The sequence below is a fragment of the Thamnophis sirtalis genome, unplaced genomic scaffold, assembly GCF_051295495.1.
Source record: "Thamnophis sirtalis isolate CommonGarterSnake01/CBP01778 unplaced genomic scaffold, rThaSir2_p1.2 scaffold_7, whole genome shotgun sequence".
NCBI classification, from domain to species: Eukaryota; Metazoa; Chordata; class Lepidosauria; order Squamata; family Natricidae; genus Thamnophis; species Thamnophis sirtalis.
Window position 1 is genome coordinate 54,692,665 of NW_028261387.1, and position 24,354 is coordinate 54,717,018.

The following is a 24,354-nucleotide window of genomic DNA, read 5'->3' on the forward strand; positions in this document are numbered from 1 at the left end:
CTAATTCCCCTTTACTATTCTGCAGTTGAGCTATACGTCTGCTCTCTCTTTCTTTTCAAAGTCTATAAGAGAGCCAACGACCCGGTTTGTTAGCATGCTCAAAATTTTTTTGCTTAATCCCCCTAAGTTTCCAAGTGACATCCTCCTGGTCTAGAAGAGAGATCCCGTGCTTAATTCTAGCCATTTCTTCTTTTTTCCTATCATCTAGTGGGTTCTGTTGCAAGGCTTTTTCTACCACCTCCAGTTTAGCTACCCATTTTGCCCTCTCTTCTAATTTTTTCCTGTGTGTGCCTATTGTATGTTTAATAGCTAGGCCTCTCATATAAGCCTTGGCCGTATCCCAAAGTATTTGTGGGGTTACTCCTTTCCTATTTTCTTCAAAAAAAAACACCTCATTTCCCTTTTAAACATTTGCTGAAATTCTTGTTCTTTCACTATCTCTGTATTCATCATCCACCTTCTCTTCCTCCCCTGCCTTACTCCTTTCCACACCAATAAGAGTGGATTATGATCGGCCCAGGTATTAACCTCAATTGCTGCTTCCTTAATCAAGTCCCCAATTTCTGGTGTCAACCAGGCCATGTCGATCCTAGAACAGGATTGATGTCTATGTGAAAAGAAAGTAAATTGTTGTTTCTGTGGGTGGAGTTCACGCCATACATCCTTTAATTCATATTCCTCCCTCATGTCTTCAAAGGTTTTGGGGAGAACTCTCCTCCTTTCTCTTAATTTCCCCCCCCTTTTGGATGTTTCCTGGGTTATAATCCATTGTCCTATCTGCCACCGCGTTATAATCACCCACCACACATATATGGTCATAGCCTAACTCTGCAATTTTTAAATGCAACTTTCTAAAGAAAGTACTTTGGCTGTCATTCAGTGCGTATATGGCCACCAGCAAAATTTTATATCGACGAAATTTCAATTCGACCATTAAAAGTCTACCCTCCCCATCCGTATAAACCAATTTAGAATCGATATGGTCTTTAACATACAACACAATGCCCCTTTTCTTTTCATCTGCTAAACTTGTATACATTATACCCAGCCTGGGGTAATACAACACATTTTGCTGGTGGTTCACTATATGTACTTCTTGCAAGCATGTCAAATCACAATTCTTTTTCCGTAGAGCATTCAGTATTTTATTTCTCTTTCTTAGTGAATTCAAACCATTTATATTTAAGGAAATTAGGCGGAGTTCATCCGCCATGTTTATTTGTTTAAGGCTTTAGCTTTTGTTGTCTGCCTCGTTTGCGGTCTCTCATCTCTGCTTTGTTTCTCATTTCCCACTTTCTCATCTCCCGGGACACTATTCTTTCGCTCTTCTCCTCGGCTCTTGTTGTCCAATTCTCCATCGTTATTCGGAGTTCCCCTTTTCAACTGGCTTTCCATAAAGTCTTGTGCATCTTGCAATGATTCAATCCGAAACCTCTGGCCTTGCCAGAGAAAAGATAACCCTTCTGGGAAAAGCCACCTATACATCACCTGAAGTTTCCTCAATTGTGTTGTTAGGTCCTGATATTTCTGCCTCCTTTCCCTCACTCTTCTTGGTATCTGTTTTAGTACTATGACCATTTCCCCCGCATACATGGTATTCTGGTCACGTGCCTTCTGGTAAATTTCTTCTCTCAGGGATCGTTTAGTAAACCTCACATGCACTTCACGTGGCAGTTTCTGTCTCCTAGTATAAGAAGTATAGACTCTATATACGTCATCGATGTCACTCTGTATCAACAACTTATCTTTCTGGGCGATCCCTGCTATCATCTCCACCATAATTTCCTTCAGTTTCTCCCCTCTTTCCTCTGGAATATTTTGAAATCTGAGAAAGAAGGCTGACTTTTCTAATTCCAACATAGCAATCTCATCTTCCAACCTTCTATTAATATGTAGCTGCCTCATCTCCCACCTCACCATATTCTCTTCACTTTCCTTCATTTTTACTCCTAACAATTGAATGTGACGCTGATAGTCAGTGGAAACCACCTGGTCCATGGTTTGATAAGAGTAAGTAATTTTTCTTAAATCTTTGTTGAACATTGTTTAAAATCTTTAAAGTTGAACATTCTGGGTCTGGAGAAAACTACATAAACATTTCCCGCTCTCTCTTTGTGTAGTCCTTACCACATCCAAACCAACCAAATCCCCCACACCTGCTGTTCCGTCTACTCCCCCAATTTCCCCTAGGCCTGGCATTGTTACTCCAAAAGAAGATGGCACTGAAGGTGAGTCATTACATGATTGGATTGCTACCATGTTTCCCTGAAAATAAGACAGGGCCTTATTTCCCCCCCTGAAATAAGTGCTTGGCCTTATTTTCGGGGCGGTCTTATTATTTTTGAGATGCAGGAAGTGGTGAGCGTGGTCACCTCATGGCTGCTGATGTCTTGCAATATTTTCTGTGAGGGCTTATTTTCAGGGGAGGGCTTATTTGAGCGCGTGCACACAAAAGCCCGATTGGGCTTATTATCCAGGGAGGTCTTATTTTCAGGGAAACAGGGTAGTCAGGGTTCAGATGATTTGGTCTTGGACAAAAGACCCCATAGCCACATCTGTGTTACCTTAACTGCTTTCCATGCTTTTCTTGTGCAGCTAATCTACAGAATGGTTTATAATCATGGGATTGTGCGTACTTGAGGAATATGTTTCATTTCATTTAACAGACTATCGTGGTATTTCCTTGCCTTTTGAAAGAAGAATGACATGAGCTAAAGTGTAAGAAACTGAGATATAAATTTCCCTTTTGCCCATGGAACAAATATGGCCCCCCGTGGAGCACTGAGTGTAAACAAATCCTACAGTGTTACTGACTCCACTTTATTATCACCATGGTTGTAACTTCATTTCACAATTTTTAAAAGAGATGTTAGTGATTTAGATCTTTAAGGCCCTCTTAAAAAACAGCAGAGTCAACAGGATATGGTTCTAAAGGGAAGGCATTAAAATAGAGAAAATATGCATTCTGGATCTCTTAAGACGTTTATTGATGGGCCAGGGCAGAAACTCATGGAGAAAGAGGGTTCTGCCAATCTTCAAGCCCTGAATAATGTAGAGCAGGGGTGTCAAACTGGGGGCTCATGGCCTGGATTTGTCACGTGCAGGTCATGCCCATCACAGCTCCATGAAGGGAAAAAACATTACAAAACATCATATGATAGCAACATGATGTGACACGTTTGACACCCGTAATGTAGAGAATCTTCTGGAGTTCAGTTTCTTTGGCAAGAATTTTCCTCATATAGTCTGGAGGACTAGATGCAACCCTCACTGGTCTTTCAAAACCAGAATAATACTGTGTCTATTTTCTCAGCTTATTGTTGATCTGGAATTTCTTGTATTTTTGATATTTCATTGGTTTTATTGTATTTTTAAAAAATTAATTGCTACTATGCATGAACAAATTTAGATCAACTGCTCTTCTCTGAGCCTTTTAGTCTTGACCTAATGACCTTGAAGGAGCTGTTTTGCAAGTTCCATTGTTGCAGAAGGAAATCTTCCCCTCAGAAAGAAGGGACTTTCTTTTCTGTTTGCTGGGGAATCATACTGCAAATTCTTGAAAAGGGATTATTGAACAAACTTTTTGTAATCATTCATCCACTTGTGAACCACTCTTGGGCAGCAAGAGTAAAATCTTACAGCTGCAAATTCCAATTCCATCATCTTCAATTATTTCCAAAGCTTCTGCCATGCGTCAGACGCTTCCTGGGAATCTTCATGCAGTGGTGGGATTCAAAGAATTTAACAACAAGTTCTCTGCCCTAATTATTTCTTCCAACAACCAGTTCACCAAACTGCTCAGAAAGTTAACAACCGGTTCTCACGAAGTGGTGCGACCTGGCTGAATCCCACCACTGCCTTCATGCATCTCTTTTCAAGTGTGCATGAAATACTGGTAATCTGATGGAGCCCTCATGTTAAATGTTACCATTTTGCAAAGTTTTGATTTCACTATTAGAAGGTTATAATTGTTTATCCAGTGTTACAGTTTGTGTTGATTTCTATTTTTGTTATTGCTGTGGTTTTGTTGCTTGATACTCATTTTGAGAACCAGACACTGAGTTTATTGCATACTTTATGGCTATAGGCAAATTTGTCAAATGGCATTTGTTTGTCAGCCTGGAAGGTCAACTGTCTTTATATAGAGAGAGAACTCAGCTTACCAGTAAGTACAAAATACCACATCTTCAGACCTTATGCTTACCAAGGAGCATGGGTGGCCCTGGAATGTTGCAATATACTGGACAATGGGGGAAAAAGCAATTGGAAGAATATCTGAAGAATAGTGAAAAAGATGAACTGAAGCGAGTATACTAGGAAGGCTGGAGTACTGGAGAGACCAAATTGTCTCAGAAGAAAGACCAAATGAAGAATAAAAAAGAGACAAGGCAAAAGTGGCTAGTACATTTAAAAAAATACGCAAAGAAGATAATAAACAAGTCCTGGCAAAAGCCACACCTGGGAGAGCCAGGATTACAGTTGTTCAGCGAGACGGTCACATGGGGTACCTTCCATAATGACTGTTACTACTTTCCACCCAAACTCTAAGCTTAATTGTGGTGATAAATCAAGGAATATTTGTAGGAGGACAAAAGTGCCAAACCCAGTCAAAACATCTCTCTGACTGCCATAAAGATCTTACTGCAAAGCAACATTTTGCCATTAGATATTTCTACAGTCCCTTTCTACAGTCAGTTAACATTAAATAATTGGTCCATTTTCTCAGTGACTCAAAAGCACTATCCTTCTGTTTGTTTTGACTTTGTTTATTTCTGGCTATAAAGCTATTTGGATCTTTCTTTCTAGTTTTCATTAACCAGCATAATCATTATGTATATATATATATATATATATATATATATATATATATATATATATATATATATATATATATATATATATATATATATATATATATATATATATATATATATATATATATATATATATATATATATATATATATCGACAGCTGACAAGTGATAGTAACTCTTGGGATCTGCAGTCTCTCTATGGAAGCTGTGGCAATATTTGTAGCTTTGCTTTATGTGATTTGTCTACCAAAACTCTGCAAGTAGCTACAAGAATTCAGCTTTCTACTTTCATACAACACAATTGACAGAATCATCGTTTTCTCTTTCTCTAGTTATTGCCTCTTCTAGTCACTCTTTTCTTACAAGTAGAATTATATTGATCACCACTGTTCATTCACATGAGAAGAAACTCTAACTATAGGTGTTCAGGGTTTAGGAGCTATTGGAAATACTCTTATATCTGTAAAGCTTTCCATGCCAAATTGGACTTGATTTGCTCCCAGTCTTTCCTTGTATAGGAAAGTTGTTCCACATACAACCAGTAGTGGAATTCAGCCGGTTCGCACCAGTTCAGCTGAACTAGTAGCTAACATATTGTGCCGTTTGTCGAACCAGCTGAAAATAAAGTGAAAGAGAAGGGGTTTATTTTTCTTCTCCTCTCTCCCTTCAGTTAATAGCTCTGAGCAGACAGCCTAGAACCACTTAACAGGTGGTTCTCCACCCTCCTCTCTCTCACACACACAGAGGTTAGATTGGATCACCCTTTGGCTCTCTCTCTTTCTCTTTCTGTGTCTCTTCTCTCTCTCATTTTCTCTCTCTCTCTCTCTCACACACACAGCAAAATAAGTTAGATTGGATCATCCTGTTGCTCTCTCTCTCTCTCTGTCTCTCTCTCTCTCTCTCTCCCTCCCTCCCTCTCTCCGTCCCACTAGCGGCAGAGCTTCAGTGCTGACTGACCAGGATGATTTTCAGTTGTCTGCTTTCGTACGTATGACCCTTTTTCACACTTACGACTGTTGCAGCATACCTATGGTCACATGGTCTCAATTTCACTTAACAACTGTGGTATGAAAGGTCGCAAATGGGGCAAAATTCTCTAAACAACTGTCCTACATACCAAAAGAAAATGTGGGCTACTTATGATCATTTTTCACACTTACGACCGTTGCAGCATTCCTGGGGTGACTTGGTCCCAATTTGTATCCATAAGCAATTCACTTTTGCAAACAAACTGCAAGAACACAAATAAAACATTAACCAAATATTATCCTGTAGGGGCTTATTATCCGATACTAATAGAAGAAAAAAAATAAAAGCAAATACTAATTATATATCCTTTTTAGCCAAGAGCAGCTCTTGGTGGTTTTTATTTATAAGCTGTTGTTCTGAGCTGTTTTTCTTTAAACGTGCTTTCTCTTTTCAGACGTCAAGTGTGATCTACCAAAAGTGGAACATGGGGAATTAGTTAATTCATCTAAGCCTTCATATGCCTATAATGATAGCATCACCTTTGAATGTAATTCTGGCTATTCTGCTGTGGGAAGCCTCCATATTAAATGTGGGGAGAACAGCTCGTGGGTTCCTGGCATCCCCAAATGTGTCAAAGGTAACTATTGTACAGCCTTACAGGAGAGTTTGCTGACATTTAATACGGAACATTCTGCCTGAATAACCTGAATCATCATTTTCTCTTTCTCTAGTTATTGCCTCTTCTCGTCACTCTTTTCTTACAAGTAGAATTATATTGATCACCACTGTTCATTCACATGAGAAGAAACTCTAACTATAGGTGTTTAGGAGCTATTGGAAATACTCTTATATCTGTAAAGCTTTCCATGCCAAATTGGACTTGATTTGCTCCCAGACTTTCCTTGTATAGGAAAGTTGTTCCACATACAACCAGTAGTGGAATTCAGCCGGTTCGCACCAGTTCAGCTGAACTAGTAGCTAACATATTGTGCCGTTTGTCGAACCAGCTGAAAATAAAGTGAAAGAGAAGGGGTTTATTTTTCTTCTTCTCTCTCCCTTCAGTTAATAGCTCTGAGCAGACAGCCTAGAACCACTTAACAGGTGGTTCTCCACCCTCCTCTCTCTCACACACACACAGGTTAGATTGGATCACCCTTTGGCTCTCTCTCTTTCTGTGTCTCTTCTCTCTCTCGTTTTCTCTCTCTCTCTCACACACACACAGCAAAATAAGTTAGATTGGACCATCCTGTTGCTCTCTCTCTCTCTCTCTCTCTCTCGCTCTCTCTCTCTCTCCCTCCCTCCCTCCCTCCCTCCCTCCGTCCCACTAGCGGCAGAGCTTCAGTGCCGACTACCCAGGATGATTTTCAGTTGTCTGCTTTCGTACTTATGACCCTTTTTCACACTTATGACCATTGCAGCATACCTATGGTCACATGGTCTCAATTTCACTTAACAACTGTGGTATGAAAGGTCGCAAATGGGGCAAAAATCTCTAAACAACTGTCCTACATACCAAAAGAAAATGTGGGCTCAATTGTGGTCAGAAGGCCTCGCCTGAAGGAGGAGGGGGATCAAGGAGAAAAAAAGGGGGAAAGCAGTTGAGTGAGAAGCACCCCGCTCGCCAAGCATTGAAGCATCCCCACTGGAGAGAGACAGATTGAGAGACAGAGAGATAGAGATAAAGAGAGAGAGAGAGAGAGAGAGAGAGAGAGAGAGAGAGTGAGTGAGAGAGAGAGAGAGAGAGAGAGAGAGAGAGAGAGAGAGAGAGAGAGAGAGAGAGAGAGAGAAATTCAATCCAACTTCTGTGTGTGTGAGAGAGGGGGGGAGAGACAGAGCGATCTCCAATCCATCCTCAGAGACTTACAGTATCTAAGGGCTGATAGTGGTGGGGTTTTTTCTCTCTCTCTCTCTCACACACACACACACTCACACATACACACACAAACAGGATAGATTGGATCACCCTTTTGCTTTCTCTCTCTTTTTTTTTAATTAATTTTTTTTTAATTTTTAATTTAAAACAAGTACAACATCTTTCTTTACATGCTATAGAAAGTGTGTCAGTCGGTCACAAATAAACTTTCGTGCATCTCCTCCACAGTCAACAAACATAACTCATGTTAACTCGAGCATTTTAACTCAAATATTCATACATATCACCATCATCATATCTCCATTTTCATTTGACTGTAATTATTATTTAAAAATATTAATAAGAATAATAATCTTAAACAATACATGCCCACACCAGTGGGAAAAGAAAAAATCAAAAAAAGAAAAGAAAAGACAAAAAGAACAAAAGACAAGGCAGGGAAGAAAAAACAAAACAAAAAACAAAAACAAAAACAAAAACAAAACAAAAAAAGAACACGGGTATATATTATATATATATAAAAAAGTATATCAGCTGGTTACAACATGTTTTGGTGCATCTCTTCCATTAATTCATATTAATTCAAATATCTTAACTCAAATGTTTACCATATTAACATCATCATACTTCCACTTTTAGTTGACTACACTTATTTAAGCATCCTTCATCCTTAACTATGCCAAAGAATTAATCCATAACACCTGCTGACATTTCATTTACTTGTTTGTAAAATCCTCTATTAACATCAAATCCTCATATCCTATTTTAGCTGAACATCCATAATATTTAATACCAAAAATTCCATCTTCCATGCAGTATAGTTTATTATCATTCTCCCTTCTTTATGTAGTTATATCATATATCATAACATTTTCCCCATATTAATTAACATTTAACTGTATATATTTTGTTTTATTTTTTAATAGTGATAATTATTGTGATTAATAACCTTTGTATATAATCCAAAAATATTTCCAACCTTCCTTTCTCATATCCAATTATTATTTATCATATCAACTCCACATTATATACATTACTATCAATATCAGTTATTATTCAGCTATATCTATTATAAATAAGAGTAATTAGATTTAGCTAATTTTCAATTGTATTCTTCAATCTATCAGCCTATGTCTCTCCAATAGCAAAACTTCCTTAGTCCTATTGCCATTCTTAAAACAAGTTCCCCATATGTTTTTATAAGCAAGTCCAAACAGAAATATCTTCGCACCTTTTTGCTTAGGGTGCCTCTGGTGTAGTAACATTGTCCTTGGCTTGTTCCACTCAATTTGTCTTTGATTTTCAAGGGTGGTATTGAAAATTCTGCAAATAATGTTTCATAAAGTATAGATTCTTTAATGCTTCTCATTCCTCCTGCAATCCGTCTTTTGAGATAAGTTTTCTGTATGGCTGCCCCTCTTTCAAGCGTTGGATCTCTTTCTCTTTCTACCTCCGAAGTAGACTAGACGCCCGACGTGTCAGCAAGTTGAGAGACTTCCTTTCTGACATTCTTCATTTGAATTTCAGGAGCACTCAAACATTCAACATTCTCACTCTTTCCTTCATATTTTAATATTAAAAACAACAGATAGTCCAGTTTTTTTCCAGATTTTTCATATGTATCAAAAAACTTTTGAAAAGTGGAAAAAATCATTTGAAACGAATCACTTGAAGCAAGTACGGACGCCATGATGTGACGCAGAAGATATTTGCAAGTAAGGACACGCTGGGAGCTATGCAATCTTATCTGATCTTAGACCAACACAGCCAAGCAGTAAAAGTGTCAAGTTGTAAGAAGCCAAATTATAGTAAATTGGTTTACAGCCCACTTAAGGAGAGCCTGAGGGAATGTTGAAGTAAAGTAAACTTTCCTTTATCCACGTAAACAGCATTCAAAGCATTTAAGAAATAGGGTAACCACCAGCCATAAATCCATTTTAAAAAAACCAATTCGCCACTAGATTCTTCTGTTCTTTGGTTTCAATTAGCTTAGATTTTAATGCGGACCATCTCTCTTTGAGTAATAAAATCAGCTTACCAGTTGAAATCACTTCTACCATTCTTAGGGGCTACCTGCAGTTTCGGTTAGCATACAGCTAATCCAGAAAGGGTTGGCAAAAGGGGTTGAATTCCAAGCCCCCCCGAGACCTGCGAACGTCTCTGAGGTCACTGGATCTCCCCAAACCTTCACTGTCTCTCCAGGACAGCTAGGATCGAAAACCGTCCAATTCCTCCGGAATAGGGGAATTTCAGGAATGGCCTGAAACTCCGTCTTCTCACTGCTAAGCCCCGCCTTCTTCCCCCCCCCCTCTCTCTTACACACATAGACACACACACACAAACAGAGGTTTGATCAGATCACCCTTTTGCAGCAGACCTTCATTGCCAGGTAAGCAGGACGCTTTTCACTTGTCCGCTTTCGTACTTATGATCATTTTTCACACTTACGACCGTTGCAGCACTCCTGTGGCCACTTGGTCCCAATTTGTATCCATAAGCAATTCACTTTTGCAAACAAACTGCAAGAACACAAATAAAGCATTAACCAAATATTATCCTGTAGGGGCTTATTATCCGATACAATAGAAGAAAAAAAATAAAAGCAAATACTAATTATATATCCTTTTTAGCCAAGAGCAGCTCTTGGTGGTTTTTATTTATAAGCTGTTGTTCTGAGCTGTTTTTCTTTAAACGCTGCTTTCTATTGAAGTAAAGTAAACTTTCCTTTATCCACGTAAACAGCATTCAAAGCATTTAATTATTAATAATTAATAATTATTGAGGATAGCTGGATCTATTGAGGATCCAGCTATCCTCAATAATTATCGTCCAGTTTCCAACCTCCCCTTCCTGGGGAAGGTTGTGGAGAAGGTGGTGGCCTTCCAGCTCCAGCGGTCCTTGGAGGAAGCAAACTACCTAGACCCCTTCCAGTCAGGCTTCAGACCCGGTTACAGCACAGAAACCGCTTTGGTCGCATTGATCGATGATCTCTGGAGGGCCAGAGATGGAGGACATTCCTCCATCCTGGTTCTCCTTGACCTCTCAGCGGCTTTCGATACCATCGACCATGGTATCCTTCTGCGACGACTGCGGGAGGTGGGAGTGGGAGGCACCGTATTGCGGTGGTTCTCCTCCTACCTCTCGGACAGGTCGCAGTCGGTGTTAGTGGGGGGGCAGAGATCGTCCCCTAGGCCCCTAACTTATGGGGTGCCTCAGGGCTCGGTCTTATCCCCCCTACTATTCAACATCTACATGAAACCGCTGGGTGAGATCATTCGCAGGCACGGGATTAGATACCATCAATATGCGGACGATACTCAATTGTATCTGTCCGCCCCGTGCCAACTCAATGAAGCGGCAAACGTGATGAACCGCGGCCTTGAAGCTGTTATGGACTGGATGAGGGTTAACAAGCTCGTGCTCAACCCAGAAAAGACCGAGTGGCTGTTGTGTTTCCCTCCCAGAGATTCGACCAATATTCCATCACTCAGGCTGGGGGGTCAAATTCTATACCCCTCAGAGAGGGTTCGCAACTTGGGAGTCCTCCTGGACTCACAGCTATCGTTTGACCATCATTTAATGGCTGTGACCAGGGGGGCATTCGCCCAGGTTCGCCTGGTGCGCCAGTTGCGACCCTACCTGAATCGGGAGGCTCTCACAACAGTCACCCGGGCCCTTGTGACCTCTAGGCTGGAATACTGCAATGTGCTCTACATGGGGCTGCCCTTGAAGAGCATCCGGCGACTTCAGCTAGTACAGAATGCGGCCGCGCGAGTGATTGTGGGTGCACCTCGGTTCACCCGCATAACACCTATCCTCCGCAAGCTGCGCTGGCTACCTGTCGATCTCCGGATGCGCTTCAAGGTGCTATTAGTCACCCATAAAGCCCTACATGGCAGTGGATCTGGATACTTGAGAGACCGCCTTCTGCCAATTACATCCCTGCGACCAATAAGATCACATAGATTAGGCCTCCTCCGTATTCCATCGGCCAGCCAGTGCCGGCTGGCAACTACAAGGAGGAGGGCCTTCTCAGTAGTAGCCCCGACCCTTTGGAACGAGCTCCCCGTAGAGATTCGCACCCTCTCCACCGTCCAGGCCTTCCGCACAGCCCTTAAGAACTGGCTCGCCCGTCAGGCCTGGGGACAAGGATAGTTCCCCTCCCGAATGATGAATGTGTGTTGTTTACTATTTTATTATATGTCTTATCTTAATGTTTGTATTCCCCCTCCCCGATTTTATGTGAGCCGCCCTGAGTCCCCTCAGGGAAAAGGGCGGCCTACAAATATTAATAAAATCCAAAAAAAAAAATCCAAAATCCAAATCTTTTCAGGCGTCAAGTGTGATCTACCAAAAGTGGAACATGGGGAATTAGTTAATTCATCTAAGCCTTCATACGCCTATAATGTTGGCATCACCTTTGAATGTAATTCTGGCTATTCTGCTGTGGGAAGCCTCCATATCAAATGTGGGGAGAACAGCTCGTGGGTTCCTGGCATCCCCAAATGTGTCAAAGGTAACTATTGTACAGGCTTACAGGAGAGTTTGCTGACATTTTTTTTTATATATATATATATTTTATTATGTTTTCATTCTATACAATCACATATTCACTGTGCTTAATCAGGGCATATAACATTGAATAATAAACACGGCCCTCACTTATATAGAAAATGCCCTCTACAATACAAACCCAGTATACCACCTTGGCCCGCCATACACCCTCTTTCAACCCCCTCCAACTTTCATTCTTCCTTCTCACACACCCCTCTACGCCTACTTCCCCTCCCCTTCTTTCTAACCTTAACCCTATCACTCCCTCTCCATTCCCTCCCTCCCTTCTCCTCCTCCTCTCTCTCACCCTCTCCACCCTCCTTCTTCTTTCACTCGACTCTTTCCTTCAGTATCTATTACCTTCCAGTATATTCAGTTTGTTCTATTTTCGCACTAACATTGAAAAGCCACAGTATACAAATACAATCATGGAATTTAACACATATTGTATTTCCCCCCTCCCCCCTCCCCCTAAATCCCCACCTCCCTTCCCTCCCCCCGACTTCCCAAAGACCATACGTGGTATAACTTTTGAACAATCACAATCTAAAATATCTCTACATTGAACTCAGCTTCTTACTGTTACCCAAATTTTAAACAATTTAAATTATTACTGATACTAAGCATAAGCTATCTGGAGTTTCTTAGTCCCATATTTACTTTTTATGTAATCAATCCATTTTTTCCAGTCTCGTTTATATCTCTCGTTTGAATGTTCTTTGAGATATGCTGAGATTTTGGCCATTTCAGCTAAGTTCATAACTTTCAAAGTCCATTCTTGAATTGTAGGTAAATCTTTCTTCTTCCAATACTGCGCCACCAAGAGTCTTGCTGCCGTTATTAAATACAGAACCAAATTAGTCTCTGCTGCTGTAAAATCAATACATATACCCAGTAAAAACAACTGGGGGGTAAATTTTATCCTTCTTTTAAAGATGTTTTGCAGGATCCACCATATTTTTATCCAAAATGCCTTGACATTACGACATGTCCACCATATATGAAAATATGTAGCATCACAAGAACCACATCTCCAACATTTAGGTTGAACATTTGGATACATAGAGGCAAGCTTTTTAGGATCTAGGTGCCATCTATAAAACATCTTATAAAAATTTTCTCTCAAGTTTTGTGCTTGTGTAAATTTCACATTTCTTACCCAGATTCTTTCCCATGTTTCAAGCATTATTGGTTCCTCGATATTCTGAGCCCATTTTATCATACAATCCTTAATCAGTTCCGTTTCAGAATCCATCTGTACTAATACATTATATATCCTCTTTATATGCATTGAGCTTTGATCTCTTATTTGTTTAAACAAATTATCCTCAACTTTTACAAAGCCAATTTTTTGATCTGTTTTCCACCTAGCCTGTAGTTGACCATACTGAAACCACGTTTGAACTACCTTCTCTTCTTTAAGTACCTCTAAAGATTTTAGTTCCATCACCCCTCTTTCTGAGATAAGAAGTTGTCTATAGGTGGTTCTATCGTGTTTTTGTTCTACATTCATATTTTCAATTGCATGTCTAGGAATTGCCCACATGGGCACTTTATCATTTAATTTATGTTGATATTTTTTCCAAACCCGCAATAAAGCATTTCTTAAGATGTGATTTTTAAATTTCTTATCCGTTTTTTTGTTAAATAACAAGTAAGCATGCCAACCATATAACAAGTCATATCCCTCGATATTCAAAATTCTGTCATTAGTTAGATGAATCCAATCACTAATTGCAGATAATGCCACTGCGTCATAGTATAATTTTAAGTTAGGTAATTTCAATCCTCCTCTTTCACGTGCATCTTGCATTATTTTCATCTTTACCCTCGGCTTCTTTCCTGCCCACACAAATTTGTTGATACCCTTCTGCCATTCTAAAAGATTCACATCTCTTTTAAGTATTGGTAACATTTGAAAAAGAAATAAAAATTTTGGTAAAATGTTCATTTTTACTGCCGCTATTCGACCCAGCAAGGACAAATGCAATTTTTCCCACCTTTTCAACTCCAACTGTGTACTATGCCAAAGTGATTCATAATTATACTTGTATAATTTCCCATTTGAGATTAAAATATTAACTCCAAGATATTTAACTTTTTTAACTACCTCACATCTTAGCATCGCCCCCAGTTCTTCCTTCTGTTTGATAGTCATATTTATAGCTATTATTTTGGTTTTTCCTAGATTTATTTTAAATCCCGAGACTTGACCATATTGATTGATCGTATTCAATAATACCCTACTAGTTTCCTGCGGTTGTTCCAATATTATAACCAGATCATCCGCAAATGCACGGACTCTATATTCTTGCTGTCTAATTTTAATCCCTTTTAGACCGCCCAGGCCCCGTATCTTATTCAACAGTATTTCCAAAGTTATAATAAACAATAATGGGGACAGAGGACAGCCCTGTCTTGTACCTTTTTCAATTTGAAAGGAGTCTGTCAGACTTCCATTGACAATGATCTGGGCTGTTTGCTGCTGATATATTGCACCAATTGACCGTAAAAAGCCATCTCCTATCTGCATTTTTTGCAATGTCTTCAGCAGGAATTGCCAATTAACTCGATCAAAAGCTTTCTCCGCATCCAAAAATATGAATGCGGCCGAGATTTGATTATTCTTTCCCAGGTATTCTAAAGCGTTGATAATTAATCTAACGTTGTCCTTCATCTGTCTGCCCTGTATAAAACCAGTTTGATCGGTATGTATCAGTTGTTGAATTACCCCCATTAGCCTATTTGCTAATATTTTAGTAAAAATTTTATAATCTACATTGAGTAATGAAATAGGTCTGTAATTTTTTGGTTGGGTAAGGTCTTGGTCTTCTTTGGGTATCAACGATATGAACGCAGTCTTCCACGAAGGAGGCACTTTCCCTCCCGATTGAATTTTATTGAATAGTTCTCTGAGGGGTTCTACCATTTCTAACTGTAGATTTTTATAATAAACAGCTGTTAAACCATCTGTGCCTGGTGCTTTCCCTAACTTTAATTGTTTAATTGCCTGCAAAATTTCCCCAGAGGTTATAGGTTGATTCAGCTTATGCCTATGTTCTTCTCTAACTAGGGGGATTTTCTCTTTATCTAGGTATTTGTCTATATCTCCGTCCTTAATTTTATCCCCTTTATACAACTCTGTAAAAAATTCCCAAAATACCTTTTGAATCTCTTCCTGTTGAAACACTTCCTTCCCTCTGTAACACAATTTGGATACATTTCGAGCTTTCCTTTTTTTTCTAATCTGATAAGCCAACCACCTACCGGGTTTATTTGCATTGCAGAAAGTATTATGTTTAGCATATAATAAACTAGTAGCTACCTGGTCAGAGATCAGCATATCAAACTGAGATTTTAATATAGCAATTGTTTCCCTAATCTTTGTATCTCCTGGATTCAATGTTAATTCTGACTCTTTCCCTTTAATTTCCTCTTCCAATTCTTTTCGTTTTTGCCCTTGTTTGTGTCTATGTATTTTGTTTATATTCATTAATACTCCTCTCATATACGCTTTGCTTGCATCCCATACATATTCCAAAGATGTACCCTTGTTCATATTGAGAACAAAATATTCCGATAGCAATTTTTTACAATCATTAACATACTTTTCATATCTAAATAAGTTTTCATTCAACCTCCAGGACCTTCTTGCCTGGGCTACCCTTCCCAATTCCATCCAGACTGGATTATGATCTGAAAGAACTCTCACCATAATCTTTGTCTTCTTCACCCTACAAAGTAAATCATTTGTAATTAGTATAAAATCAATCCTTGAAAGAGATTGATGTCTATTGGAAAAAAAGGTAAAGTCATATTCTTCTGCATGCCTCTCGCGCCAAGCGTCTCGCAATTCAAAGTCGTCCAGCATGTCAAAAAAGGGTTTGGGTAACTTAGCTCGAAATTTGGTGTTCGGGCGAGCTGTCTTCTTATCTCTTTTGGTATCGATCACGCCATTCCAGTCACCCAATAATATACAAGACTCAAAGTCCCACTGTACTAATTTAGCATGGAGATTTCTATAAAATCCATCTTGTTGTTGATTAGGAGCATAAATTCCCAAAAGTAATGTCTTTTTCCCTTCTAAGATTAAATCTAATGCAATATATCTTCCAAAGGGATCTGCTTCAATTAGCTCAGCTTTAATGTCTTTTCTTAAATATACTACTATGCCATTTTTCTTTTCCATGGCTGAGGTCGCAAAATGTTGGCCCAGTTTGGGGTTAAACAAATATTTTTGATCGGTTGATTTGATATGAGTTTCTTGCAAGCAAATTATGTCATTCTTAAACTGTTTGAGATAATGAAATATTTTCTTTCTTTTCTGTGGAGAGTTCAGTCCGTTAACATTCCATGTCAAAATCTTAGTTGTCATTTTTGGTTGCCTGAAGCTTTTTTAGAGCCTCCCGCAAGGCCTGTCTCACCTTTGGTTTGGCTCCTCCCACAGCTTCTGAGCTTGTTGCAGTAGCTCCTTGATCAGTGGCCAACGATTGTTGAGATTGTTGCATAGTAGCTTGTTTGTCCGTTTGTCTGGTGGTCTTACGGTTGGATCTTTTTTCCTTGACTCCTTGCCCTTCCGGAAGAGGGAGATGATACATTTTATCTGATGGTTGTGTGGTTTGCTGTTTATCTTGTTCGTCTCGTGGTTTTTCACCATATCCCGAAGGTTCAGGGTATCCCATCTTCAGAATCTTATGATAGAAATCACGAGCTTTCCATACAGAGCTGAGACGATATCTTTGTTTGTCCATTGTAACTATAATACCGAATGGGGCATCCCATCTGTACTGTATCTGACACTTTCTGAGCTCTTCCACCAGAAAAGCATAATCTCTTCTGGCTCTTAGCATCTGAGGTGGTATTTCTTTCAAAACAATCAGGTCCTGTCCACCAATTTGAAGCTTAGTATTGTAAGACTCTTGTAGTATCATATTTCTAGATTCTCTTGTAACAAAGTATATTACCACGTCTCGGGGAAGTTGCCTATGTTTTGCCGCCCATGAGTTAACACGAAAAATCCTGTCAATCTGCCAATCAAAATTGGATCCCGGTTTTCCCACCAGACGGTCAAAAGCTTCAGAAAACATTTGCTTTAAGTTCTCCTGCTTTTCTTCACGCAGCCCCCTCACTCTTAATGCAAGCTCCATCTGCTTATACTGTATCATAATAATTTGTTTTTCAGCATTATCAATTTTTTGTTCCACCACTTCAGTTTTGGATATCAGGTTAGTTTTAGCTTCATTGAGAGTTTCTAAATTATCTTCCATTCCAGAAATATATTCTGTTATCACATTTACAATTCCCATCATATTATCATTCATTTTAGTGACCCTGGTATCGAATTTGTCATATAGAACTTCCATCTCATTCCTTATTTCATCTTTGAAATCTTTAAGCATTTCTAGATTCTGTTCTCTGAATTCTTTAAACATTTCTAAGTTCTGTTCTCTGGATTCTGACATTTAATACGGAACATTCTGCCTGAATAACCTGAATCATCGTTTTCTCTTTCTCTAGTTATTGCCTCTTCTAGTCACTCTTTTCTTACAAGTAGAATTATATTGATCACACTGTTCATTCACATGACAAGAAACTCTAACAATAGGTGTTCAGGGTTTAGGAGCTATTGGAAATACTCTTATATCTGTAAAGCTTTCCATGCCAAATTGGACTTGATTTGCTCCTAGTCTTTCCTTGAATAGGAAAGTTGCTCCACATACAACCAGTGGTGGGATTAAGCTGGTTCGCACCAGTTCAGCTGAACTAGTAGCTAACGTATTGGCCGTTCGGCGAACCAGCTGAAAATAAAGTGCAAGAGAGGTTTTTTTCTTCTTCTCCTCTCTCCCTTCAGTTAATAGCTCCGAACAGACAGCCAAAAACTACTTAATGGGCAAATAGTTGAGAAAACAGAACTGCAGGAATGCAGCTGACACACACGTTGAATAAACAATAGAAACTGATTGGGATTAGGGCAGGGAAACACCCAGAAAACCCAACAATGACCCATTTAGGGATGGGATTAACCTCTTCCCTTCAGGAAGAAGGACAAGATTGCAAACATTTTCATTATAAAGGGTATTAAGTAACACATCTGTCATCAGCTGGTACTTTCTGGAATTCCCCAAGACCTTTTATAACTGCTGCATTGTTGTTTCTTCCTGGGGGGAAAAGATACAGGGTGGAATAATGATGCAGCTTCACTATACAGGGCCTGAATTTAATGCAGGTCTGGTCCAGCCAGCTATATTGCTTCTGCTATGAAACACCCAATTTAGAGTAGAGAGAATATAGAATAATAGAGTTGGAAGGAACCTCAGAGTTCTTCTATTCCAACCTCCTGCTCGAGCAGGAGACCCTATATCATTTCAGACAAATAGTTGTCCCATCTCTTTTTGAAAGCCTCTAGTGATGGAGCACCCAGACTACCTGTAGTAAAGAAAACTCTGGATTTGATGGTTTGAAAACAAACGCCAAAAAACACAAATACAAATAGAATAAAAGATTAACCAAATATTATCTTGTAGAGGCTTAATATTCGATACTAATAGAAGAAAGAAAAATAAAGCAAATGCTCATTGTATATCCTTATTAGCCAAGAGCTGCTCTTAGTTGTTTTTATTTATAAGCTGTTGTTCTGAACTGGTTTTGTTTAAATGCTGCTTTCTCTTTTCAGACGTCAAGTGTGATCTACCAAAAGTGGAAAATGGGAAATTAGTTAATTCATCTAAGCCTTCATATGCCTATAATGATGCTATCAGCTTTGAATGTAATTCTGGCTATTTCGCTGTGGGAAGCCTCCATATTAAATGTGGGGCTAATAGTTTGTGGGTTCCTGACGTCCCCAAATGTGTCAAAGGTAACTATTGTACAGCCTTACAGGAGAGTTTGCTGACATTTGATGATACAGTCCTTGAATTCAATGCATGTGTGGTCCAGCCAGTTGTATTGCTTCTGTTATGAAACACCAAATTTAGAACATAGGGAATATAGAATAATAAGAGTTGGTAGGAAGCTCAGAGTTCTTCTATTTCAACCTCCTGCTCGAGCAGGAGACCCTATATCATTTCAGACAAATAGTTGTCCCATCTCTTTTTCAAAGCCTCTAGTGATAGAGCACCCAGAACTTCTGCATGCAAGCTATTCCATTGGTTGCTCTCACCCTTAGCAAATTTCTCCTTTGTTCTAGGTTGCTTAAGTTAGTTTTAATCCATTGTTTCTTGTTGTGCCTTTTGATGTTTTGGAAAATAGATTGACTCCCTCATTTCTGCAGGAGCCCCTCAAATATTGGAACAGTGCTATTTTATTGTGCTATTGGAAAAATTGATGAAACGGGAAAAAGGGCATGGTTGATTTTGCTTTTTAAATCCTGTCAGCCCTTCTCTAGGTAAAAAGTGAAATATCATTAAAAAGATCACCAGTATTGTAGAGCTGGGGCAATTTTTGCACTGTCAGTTTGAAACAATCTCAAAATTTCCAATGGAAATAGCACATAAAAGAGGCATGGATGACTTTCCTACCTTTCTGTAGTTGACTAGGCTGTGCCAGTTTGATGAAAGGTGAATGTCTCAGCTCTCTTCTCCGTGAGATCCTCTGCTTTTTGCAACCTGGTGTCTCCTTCTTTCTGTCCTAACATAGCTGCTTAGTATTTCTGCTGCCATTGCCGGTCAGTCTCATGGAAGTGTTTACCTGATGTTTTCCCACATAACCCTAACATGCGAGACAGAAGAATTTCACAGGCTATGCCATCATTGAAGAATAAACCCAAAAGTAGAGAAAAATAAAGTGAAAACGAAATAAATTCTGTAATGTAAGGCGTGTGATGAGGTTGTCAGCACCCTTTCTCCTTTTAAAAGGACATCATTCTCACAAATGATTTATTTATTTTGGTAGATGTTTATCATGTCTTTATTACTTTATAAGGAACTCAAGATGGAGAACTTATCTAATATTCATTCCTCCTCTTAGTTTTCCCACAACCACAATCTAAGCAGTGGTTTGGGCTGGGAGAGGCTGACTGGTCACTCGGCCATTTTTTCAAGGCCAAAATGGGACTACAACTCAGAGCCACTTGGGTTCTAGGCCAGCACCTTAACCACTACTTTGTTTAAAAGTGGAAGGGATGTCAAAATAACTTGTAAGAATTGCATGTGAAAACAGGGTTGGAGGAAACATGTTTGTAAAGCTGCAAATATCACAGATAACATTTCAGAATAATCTCCCAAGGAATGATGCAAAACATGAGAGGTTGTAGCAAATTACAATCTGAGATGGACGTGCTAGTAGGAAAGGAGACTAGAATGAGCAGTAATACTTTGCAAGATGCATCAAACCTGGTCAAGATGTTTGTTATTTATTTGCACAAGGCCAGCATTCTTTTTATTTTTATTGTGGCGAGTGGCTGGGCATAATAAGGAGTGGCTGGGAGGGGAGGTGTGAGGCGTGAGAGTTTGGGTAAGGAAAGGCCAGGCAAGGCCAGGGGCCCTTTGAAATGAGTCAGGGGTGGGTTGCTGCTAGTGTTACTGCCGGTTCGTTTTGTGTGCACGCATGCCTGATGCGTATTGTGCGCACGTGTGCAGTTGCCTCTAAATAGTTCTGTGCATGTGCAGAAAATTTAAAAAGGACAAAAAAACATGCAGGCTATGGCACCAGCGAACGGAAACCGGTTCGGAGGTGTGGCCGGCCTGAGTCACTGCCGGTTCTGCGTCTCCAGCCAGCATTCCTCTATCACTTTGCCTGTTCCAATGCGAACTGATAGCAACCCACCTCTGACATGAGTGATGTTGAGTTGGCCACACCCACTCAGTCACATGAATACCCAGCCACACATACCAGCCGGTCATTAGGGCAGAGAACCGCTTGTTAAATTATTTGAATCCCACCACTGCATACAACTCTTTTAGTTAAATGGTAATAAATCAGTTTCTTTGAAAGAGAAATCTGTACACAAACCGTTTTGATCATGAAAGAACAGTCTTTCTACACACCTCATTCCTCCTTCTGAATTGGTTAGATTGGCCCTTGCAGAATGTGGTATTTGACTGTCTTGTTCATAGTCACAGATTAGGATCCCATTTAGTTAAATTTATTTACTGGAAGAGACTGAAATACGAGATGAGATCTTGGAAAGCAGAAAGAGGGAGGCCGCCTCTGAAGTTTATTCCATAACCAGTGGTCACTGTCCAGGGGTGATTTGGCACACTCACTTATTACAACTTCATTCCAAACCTGAATTATAATATCAGCATGAGATAAAGCATAAAGCACCATGCGATGAAATGCAAAAGTTCAAATCTATTACATTTTCTGCAGTAATTTGATTTATTTGTTTATTTAAGGGTGATGCTGTAGTGATTTATTTATTAAATACCCAATATATATTTAATGTATTTATTAAATACTAGGTGGTGGAGAACATTTCTATGTTTATTAACTTCCCTTTAGTGTAGTAACCCCTTCAAACAGCCTGAATATTCTTCCACTGCCAAAGTGTAACTGTAATTCTAGTTAAAATGGAACTTCAGGTAAATAATTCTCTCTCCCTCAATTATCGCTTGTAATCGTTCTAAACCGATTGTCAATGGATATTTTGATGCTGACCCTAAAGACGAATATTACATTGGATCAGTTGTAATCTACCACTGCCAGCGTGATTTCTCCCTGATTACAAATATTATTATGGAAGAGTAGTAATGTATCAAACTGATTTCCCATGTTTAGAAAGTCAATGATTACTTGCACGATTGCAGGAGATGGCCGAAATCCGTGACGGCCAACCTATGGCGCACTTGCCTGAAGTGGCACGTGAAGCCATGTTGCCCAGACCACATGGCCTTCACTGTTTCTCTTCTGGGTTTCTGCCAAATATGTGCATTCAAAGATCAGGTGTCCTTCGCGCACACGGCAGTGCCAAAAACCACTGTGCACATGCGCGACCGCCAGCTGATCGTCTGGCCGGCATGCACGGTAGTACCTTGAAGTTCGGCTTTTCTGGAGTATGGTCCCAAGGAGCGTGCATGCTCACGCCATTTCCACGATACTTTTTGGCACTTGGTGCCGAAAAGGTTCGGCATCACTAGCCTAAACGTAGAGTTGAATTCATAACATAGTTATCAGAAATGCTAGAGTTGAACATTGTAAAAAAATTATAGACAATAACATTCAAATTCATTATGAACAATGTTTTAAATTGAACTCCTCTCTTTTTGTCATTGTTACAAAATGATTGAGATTTCCAATTTCTGCAGCAATAAGTTGCAATGGCTGTGAAAAAGTGACTTATGACCATTTTTTCACACTTATGACTGTTGCAACATTCCTATGGTCACATGGTTCCAATTTTGTTCCTTGAAAATGACACGTATTTATTATGGCTGCAGTGTCCCATGGTCACGTGATACCTTTTTAAGAGCCAAGGTGGCGCAGTGGTTAAATGCAGCACTGCAGACTACTGCTAGATCAGCAGGTCAGCGGTTCAAATCTCACCGGCTCAGGGTTGACTCAGCCTTCCATCCTTCCGAGGTGGGTAAAATGAGGACCCAGATTGTTGGGGGCAATATGCTGACTCTCTGTAAACCGCTTAGAGAGGCCTGAAAGGCCTATGAAGCGGTATATAAGTCTACTGCTATTGCTATTGCTTTTTGTGACCTTCTGACAAGCAAAGTCAACGAGGAAGCCATATTCACTTAACAATGGGGTTATTAATTTAAAAACTACAGCAATTCATTTAACCACTTTGGTAAGAAAAGTCGAAAAATGAGACAAAATTCTGCTAACAAACTTCTTACATAGCAACAGAAAATTTGAGCTCAATTATGGTCATAAAGCGAGGACTACCTGTAGTAAAGAAAACTCTGGATTTGATGGTTTGAAGACAAATGCCAAAAAACACAAATGGAATAAAAGATTAACCAAATATTATCTTGTAGAAGCTTAATATCTGATACTAATAGAAGAAAGAAAAATAAAAGCAAATGCTCATTGTATATACTTATTAGCCAAGAGCAGCTCTTGGTTGTTTTTATTTATAGGCTGTTGTTCTGAGCTGGTTTTGTTTAAATGCTGCTTTCTCTTTTCAGATGTCAAGTGTGATCTACCAAAAGTGGAAAATGGGAAATTAGTTAATTCATCTAAGCCTTCATATGCCTATAATGATAGCATCAGCTTTGAATGTAATCCTGGCTATTCTGCTGTGGGAAGCCTCCATATTAAATGTGGGGAGAACAGCTTGTGGGTTCCTGACATCCCCAAATGTGTCAAAGGTAACTATTGTACAACCTTACCGGAAAGTTTGCTGACATTTGATCAAACAGCCCTTGAATTTAATGCATGTGTAGTACAGCCAGCTGTATTGCTTCTGCTGTGAAGCACACAATTTAGTGTATAGAGAACATAGAATAATAGAGTTGGAAGGGACCTTAGAGGTCTTCTAGACGAACACTCTGCTCAAGCAGGAGACCCTATATCATTTCAGACAAATAGTTGTCCCATCTCTTTTTGAAAGCCTCTAGTGATGGATCACCCAGAACTTCTATATGCAAGCTATTGCATTGGTTGATTTGTCTCACTGTTGGCAAATTTCTCCTTAGTTCTATGTTGTGTCTCCCTTTCGTTAGTTTCCCTCCATTGTTTCTTTATGTGCCTTTTGATGCTTTGGAAAAGATTGACCCCCTCATTCCTGTAGGAGAAATGGTGGGTTTAAAAATAAATAAATTAAGGACTACAATCTGACTAAGAACATAAATGTGAAAGATCAGAACAAATTGGAATTTAAATATATCCAGCAATTTTGGAAGAGGGTTTGCAGAGAGGTGTTTCCGTATCCCATTTGTGAAAAAATAAAACCAGAGGACAGCAAAGAAGAACCAACATCATTCTCTTTCTTACATCTTATAGTAGACCTGCCCTCAACTAGTGTTGCCACCCAATGAGTGACCTGCAAGCACTTCCTTTTCTAATGCTTATCTGGGAGGTGGGGGGTGGGAGAGAAACCAAACAAAGAACAATCTCAGCTATGCCTTAATATATTGCAGCCATGCTGCTGGGACATTCATGATACTAATTGAAACAAAAAATGCATGTGGTGAAGTGAGCTGAGTTCACAAAAGTGTATCTCTTTCAATAAAAATGTGTTATGTAGAAATAGTC

At 39.4% G+C, this 24,354-nt stretch overlaps 1 protein-coding gene across 1 annotated transcript in view; it reads left to right on the forward strand.

Moving 5' to 3' along the window:
* Window positions 1–24,354, forward strand: part of LOC106553971 (complement receptor type 2) — a 119,619-nt gene that overhangs the window by 89,797 nt on the left and 5,468 nt on the right. Inside the window, exons 29-33 of the mRNA XM_087720851.1 lie at window positions 1,893–2,010; window positions 6,238–6,420; window positions 11,990–12,172; window positions 18,884–19,066; window positions 23,286–23,468. Of these exons, the coding sequence (XP_087576977.1) occupies window positions 1,893–2,010; window positions 6,238–6,420; window positions 11,990–12,172; window positions 18,884–19,066; window positions 23,286–23,468 (850 nt within the window). The remainder of the gene's footprint in view (window positions 1–1,892; window positions 2,011–6,237; window positions 6,421–11,989; window positions 12,173–18,883; window positions 19,067–23,285; window positions 23,469–24,354) is intronic.